The 6,871-nt window shown below is 44.4% G+C and overlaps 1 protein-coding gene and 1 long non-coding RNA gene across 3 annotated transcripts in view; both read left to right on the top strand.

The window, feature by feature from the left end:
* LOC121698617 (ankyrin repeat and SOCS box protein 13-like) overlaps window positions 1-1,985 on the top strand; it is a 15,884-nt gene extending 13,899 nt beyond the window's left edge. The window contains exon 6 of one of the 2 annotated variants that reach the window (XM_042080873.1): window positions 1,423-1,985. In XM_042080873.1, the coding sequence (XP_041936807.1) occupies window positions 1,423-1,550 (128 nt within the window). In that variant the 3' untranslated portion in view covers window positions 1,551-1,985. Of the gene's footprint in view, window positions 76-1,422 lie in introns of those variants that run through there. The other variant, XM_042080875.1, reaches the window with a different exon arrangement.
* Window positions 1,986-3,463: 1,478 nt separating this feature from the next.
* LOC121698631 lies at window positions 3,464-5,268 on the top strand. Its single transcript, XR_006026811.1, has 2 exons — window positions 3,464-4,732; window positions 4,816-5,268. It is a non-coding gene; the product is annotated as an uncharacterized LOC121698631 (long non-coding RNA).
* Window positions 5,269-6,871: the final 1,603 nt, after the last annotated feature.

Genomic DNA, 6,871 nt, shown 5'->3' with positions numbered 1-6,871 from the left:
TCCCCTATGCTCTTCACGTAGTAACGATTTTTGTCAACCTGTGTTTGACCCAATAAAGCCGAAATCATTTCTCCAGTTTCCTGTCTCTGTCTCATCTCTAGCCACTGCGTTGCTGCGTTTAAATGGCAGTGACTGGATGCATGCTTTTGAAATCCCTTATCTTTTTCCAGTGCAGCTTTCCAATTAACCTGTCCTGGTAAAGACAATGTCTCTGTCAGTCGCGCCAGCAAACTTGCGCCAGGGAAAGCAAAAGCATGCATCCAGTTTTATAGAGTACTCCAACCACGGCCGTGATCTATACCAACTTGAATTGAATGACCGGAATACCTGACCGAACATTCGTTTTGGATAAGCATGCTGTGTTGGCTGAGATGGTGCTTCATTATTCAGATCAAGCGTATCTGTATCTGTGGATGTAACCGGCGGAGGCGGACTATGTTGGGAAAGGGAAGCGTGCTGCGCTGTCTACGGCTACTGCTAGCTTGAGCTACGGGAGCCAGTCCAGTAGCCTCAGAGTCTGGGTTAGGAGTAATAGCAGCAACAGGCTTTGAAATTGGAACCAAAAATCGTTGCATGTTCAAATGTGTCCACTGTTCAATTTAGATATAAATTTCAGCAATAGACTAAATAATAAATGCTAGCCTATGTTTAGGCTAATAAATGCTAGCTTATGTTTAGGCAAATTAACTGATCACCTTAGAAAGCTAACATGCACATTAGCTAAAAACGAACCTTATTCAAAACGAGAATAACACTACAGTTAAAGGTATTTATTTAAACCAGTAACAACGATCTAAATTATATCTGGTATACACTTTATGGAAATATGATAGCCCTCTCAACTGCAGCGTGAACAGTGTGATGCACACAGAGTGGAATGTAGGGGGCGCTGCTGCTCCGGTATTTATACTATCCAACCAGCAAATCAGCAGCCTCAAAATTCAGACAGGGCGAATTAGAAAACTGTGATTGGCAGATTTAATAGCTGTCAAATAAAATTGACCAATTAGGTGGGGCAGAAGAAATATTTGGAGGGGCATTGCCCCTCCCAGCCCTATTCTAGATCCGGCCATGTCTCACAGTATGGGTTGTGCATGTTTGCTCAGTGCCTATCACAAACCTGACCTATATGTGTACACATACAGACACACACACATACAGACACACACATACACACACAGAGCTCTGTTTTCTCCTGAAACAGTATTTGGGTCTGTGTGAATGGCTTTGGGGGTGAAGCCAGAGACTTCGCCTTTTATGGAAGAATCTATGAATGTAAAATTAGCCTGCTCAGAATGTCACCTTTTGCCAACGTGTTATATAATGTGATTCATGTGCAAGTTTGGAATTGTCCTAAGTCTTTGTGTGTGTGTTTGTGTCTGTGTGTGTGTGTGTGTGTGTGTGTGTGTGTGTGTGTTTCAGGCTCTCCCCTTTCTCTGATGCAGCAGTGTAGGATCTGTGTGAGGAGAATCTTGGGTACCAGAGCTCTGAAGGTGCTGCCCCAACTTGACATCCCACCTCGTCTCATCAACTACCTCTCCTATCAATGACACACACACACACACACACACAATAACACAGGTACACACACACACACACACACACACATACACACAGGTACACACACACACATACACACAGGTACACACACACACACACACACACACACACACACACACAGTTACACACACACACACAAACAGTTACACAGACACACACACACACACACACATCCTAGCATGTGAAACGCACACATATGAATCTGCATAGAGAGAGTCCTTAACATTAAACATTCACTGAGTGTTGCTCAAGTTTATCTGTCAGTTGCACATTGATGCTGTTTTAATCAACACACTGATCCTCATAGATCACACACACCTCTACACATGTGCACACACACACACACACACGTATGCACACACTGTTCATGCATGCGCATATACACACATCTACACACACACATACAGCGGGGAAAATAAGTATTGAACACGTCACCATTTTTTTCAGTAAGTATACTTCCAGTGAGGCTATTTGCATGACATTTTCACCAGACATTAGTATTAACTCAGATAATCCACCCATATAAAAAAATCCAAACATTAAAGTCCGTAGGTAGAGTTATGTGTAATAAAGTGGAATGACTTAATGACGGCTGCTGAAATTTCTTAAATACTTTGGGGAAAATCCTTTATTCGTAATGACCGCTTCAAGACATTTCCTGTATGACGAAACTAATCAGTTACAGTATTCTGGTGTGATTTTGGCCCATTCTTTTAAACTGATAGTCCTTTAATATTGAATATTCCAGGGGTTCCTCTTGTGAATCCTGATTATTAGTCAACTTCCAAAACTGTTCAATTGGATTAAAGTCAGGGCCTTGATTTCCTTTCTCTGAAACCAATTGAGAGTTTTCTTTGCTGAATGGTTTGGATCATTGTCCTGCTGGAAGGTCTAGCCATGTCTCATCCTCATTGTCCTGCTGGAAGGTCTAGCCATGTCTCATCCTCATTGGTGGATGTAAAGATTCTCCCAGAACAAAATGACTATTCATCATTCCTTCAACTGTATGAAGTCTGCTAGTACCATGAGATGAAAAACAGCCCACACCATGATGCCTCCACCTCCAAACCTCACTGGTGGTAGGGTATTTTTAGGGTGATGCACAGTGCCATTTCTCCTCCAAATATGGTGTGTAGTATGACATCCAAAAAGTTCAATTTTGCTCTCACCTGACCAGAATACATTCTCTCAGCATTTCATAGGCTTGTCCAAATGTTGTGTAACAAACTTTCAACGAGCTTTGACATGTTTTTCTTCAGCAATAGAGTCATGTGGGATGAGCGTGCATAGAGGCCATGGCGGTGGAGTGCATTACCTATGATTATCTCTGTAACAATTGTACCAAGTCTTTCTGGAGCTTTCTCTGAGTGGTCCTTGGCTCTTGGGCTACTCTTCTGACTATCCTTCTGACTTCCTGGTCAGAAATCTTGCAAGGAGATCCTGTGCATGGCCAGTTGATGATGCAGTGATGTTCCTTCCACTTGCAGATAATGGCTCCAATACTACTTGCTGGATGCTTCTGAAGTTTTGATGTGCATCTGTAACCAGTTCCATTGATATGTTTTGCAACAATAAGGTTGCAAAGGTCTTGGGAGAGCTCTTTGCTTTTACCCATCATGAAATGTTTCTTGTGTGACACCTTGGTAACAAAAAACCTTTTTATAGCCCACCAGTATGTACAGTACTAACCCAGATTATATCAATTTACACAGATAGGAGAGATTATTTCTCTAACTACTTATAGATTCCAGTTTGTTCTTGGCCATTCCTTGCTTTTATGTACTGCTTTTTCTTGTTCGTGTTCAATACTTTTTCCCTGTGCCATTCCACTTTTTTAGTCATAACGCTACTTTTAGACATTAATGTTTGGATTTTTATATATGTGTGGATTACCTAAGTTAATACTAATGTCCGGGGAAAATTTCATGTGACTAGCCTCACTGGAAGTATACTTACTGAAAAAAATATTGACGTGTTCAATACTTATTTTCCCTGCTGTATTCACACACATGCATCATGCACCCCAACACGTACTGATGAGATGGCAGGAAGTGTTTAAAACGCTCTCTCAGGAGCTCTCACTGGCAGCGATGAAGGGATGATGAGATGGAGAGGTAGAAAAAGTGGAGGAAAGAAGGTGGAGAGTGAGGAGGAGAAATGCTGGCAGCTGACAGGAAGTATTCTGTCGTTACTAAGCACAAACAACACCAGCCACCAGATCACTATGACAACAAGAGCACCTGGACACAACACATCGCTAAGATGACAACAGGATATCTGTTGTGTGTGTTGTGTCCAGGTGACAGGTCATCACACACACACACACGCCTGATGATATAGGACAGGTCATCACACACACACACAGACGCCTGATGATATAGGACAGGTCATCACACACACACACAGACGCCTGATGATATAGGACAGGTCATCACACACACACACACACGCCTGATGTTGTCCAGGCATGTGGGGAAGAGTGCCGAGGCTGCATCTGCTGCTCTAGTGAGCGGAACAACTGGAGTGGCTATTTTGGGCCTGCTGTTATTCTTTGCCTTTAGCGATGGAGTGGTCATGAGAAGAGATACCTCTCTTGCTCGCCCTCACGCTTACAAACAGGAGCTATTTCAGTGGATGAGAGATGCCCAAAATAAACCCCTCTTAGCTGGAGCTGCTCAAATCAGTTTTTCCATGCTTTTGAAAGTGAACACACTCCCATTCTTACACACACACTTGACTTTATCAAAAGGTTTTGTTCCCATTAGTGGGAGTGTTGTTATTATTAGCTCAAATCGTTTAGACAAGTCGGGATGGAGGGATCCTCGAGGAGAAGGGAGGGATGGAGAGATCATGAGAGAGAGGAGGAGGGAGGGATGGAGAGATCATGAGAGCGAGGAGGAGGGAAGTATTTGAAGCAGAGAAGAAAGCGAGGGATGGATAATAGGATTGAAGCAGGAATGAGAGGAATGTCTCAGGGCTGTTTTTACTTTGCTCTGTGTGCGATTCTTTCCCAAACTTGGCGTGTGGGACACCAGAGGCTGAGGTGGTTTGGGAGGGGTGAGGGACGTGCGCGCGTGTGTGTGTGTGTGTGTGTGTGACTCAGGAAGAGCCTGAACACTGAACATTCCGACCCAGCTACAGGTGGAATGCCAGTCAGTGGCGGGGATGCGAGGTCTTCCATGTGTGTCAGATCAGTGTGTTACACTGACATGACAGACACACACACATAAAGCCAGTCAGTGGCTGGGATGCGAGGTCTTCCATGCGTATCAGATCACACACACACACACATAAAGCCAGTCAGTGGCGGGGATGCCAGGTCTTCCATGTGTGTCAGATCAATGTGTTACACTGACATGACAGACACACACACATAAAGCCAGTCAGTGGCTGGGATGAGAGGTCTTACATGTGTGTCAGATCACACACACACACACACACATACACATGCAGCCACATTAGTGTGCTATCAAGGGTGCTATTCAACATCTTTTCACCACAAGCAATACATGGAGTTTTAAAAGATGATACAGTTGAAAACAGAAGCTACAGACTTGGGTGTGATGGCAGACATCCCAATACTTTTGTCCATACAGTGTATTATATTATAATTGTAAATGTCTCATTGAAATGATGCTGAATTGATGCATTTTTTTATGTTAATTTATGGTCGTTTTAGCCAAATAAAAATGCTGTATCTACATATGACCTCGTTTTGTGTGCTGCATGTCTGTTATTATGTCACAGGAGTGTGATGGTGTTCTGTTCTGAGTGTGATGGTGTTCTGAGGAGTTCTGAGTGTGATGGTGTTCTTCCCTCACTGTTCTGGGGGGGGTCTGAGTGTGACTCTCACTGTTCTGAGGGGGTTCTAGGGGGGGTTCTGAGGGGGTTCTAGATGCACGTTTAGGTCTCCACTCTTCCATCTGTTCCTCTTGACTAGGTGTGGCCCATTTTGCATTTGCATTTTTGACCTGTACCTATTTTGTCCACTAGGAGGTGCCACAGCACTGTCATTCAGAGGTGTCTCACCCATTGCTCTGCCATATGTGTGTTAAAGGGTGTTTTGAGTCAGCAAGTGTGTGTGTGTGTGTGTGTGTGTGTACGAGGACAAAGGAGCAGTGTGTGTAGTGTTTTTATATGTCAAGTTTCAGTACAGTTAACAAACTAAGCAACGGATTGGAAAGTTTATTAACTCCAACCCCTTGTACTCTGGTGCGCTGGAGGGGGGGAGGGGTAACAGAGCACTAGAGCAGAGGAAGGTAGACAGGGGTAAACAGAGTGGGGGGGGGGGGGGGGGTAATGTGTACGGAGGGCCAGTCTGTGATGGTCCGGTGGCAGTCTCGCATTCCGGCTACAACCAGAGCGCCGGAAGATCAAAACCAGATGTGCTGAAGTTGGGGATCCTCCACACACACTCTAGCACACTAACACACACACACACACTCTAGTACACTAACACACACACACACACACACACTCTAGTACACTAACACACACACACACACTCTAGTACACTAACACACACACACACACTAGTACACTAACACACACACACACACACTCTCTAGTACACTAACACACACACACACACTCTAGTACACTAACTCACTCACACACACACACACACACACACACACACTCCAGTACACTAACACACTAACACACTTACAGAGTAGCCTTAATTGCTGAAGCAGCTGCAGTCATTAGATGTGTGTTTGGAGGGGGGGGGGTCCTACAGTGTGTGTCACGCCCCCCTGCTGAACCTCCTTTGTTTCCCATCTCCCCAGACCACGCCCTGGGTCACATGATCTGATCTGAGTCACATGATCTCCCTTGTGTTCAGGACTTTCTGGGTCACATGATCTGATCTGAGTCACATGATCTCCCTTGTGTTCAGGACTATCTGGGTCACATGATCTCATCTGAGTCACATGATCTCCCTTGTGTTCAGGACTATCTGGGTCACATGATCTCATCTGAGTCACATGATCTCCCTTGTGTTCAGGACTATCTGAGTCACATGATCTCCCTTGTGTTCAGGACTATCTGAGTCACATGATCTCATCTGAGTCACATGATCTCCCTTGTGTTCAGGACTATCTGGGTCACATGATCTCATCTGAGTCACATGATCTCCCTTGTGTTCAGGACTATCTGAGTCACATGATCTCCCTTGTGTTCAGGACTATCTGAGTCACATGATCTCATCTGAGTCACATGATCTCTTGTGTTCTGTGTCTGATCAGAAGGTGACTGGAGGGTACAGGAAATGGAAGAAATGCGTTTGCATGATGTCCAGATAGATTGAGGT

The sequence above is a fragment of the Alosa sapidissima genome, chromosome 23 (assembly GCF_018492685.1).
Source record: "Alosa sapidissima isolate fAloSap1 chromosome 23, fAloSap1.pri, whole genome shotgun sequence".
NCBI lineage: Eukaryota > Metazoa > Chordata > Actinopteri > Clupeiformes > Clupeidae > Alosa > Alosa sapidissima.
Note: the sequence above shows the minus strand (reverse complement) of the source record. Positions and strands in the feature narration are given on the sequence as shown.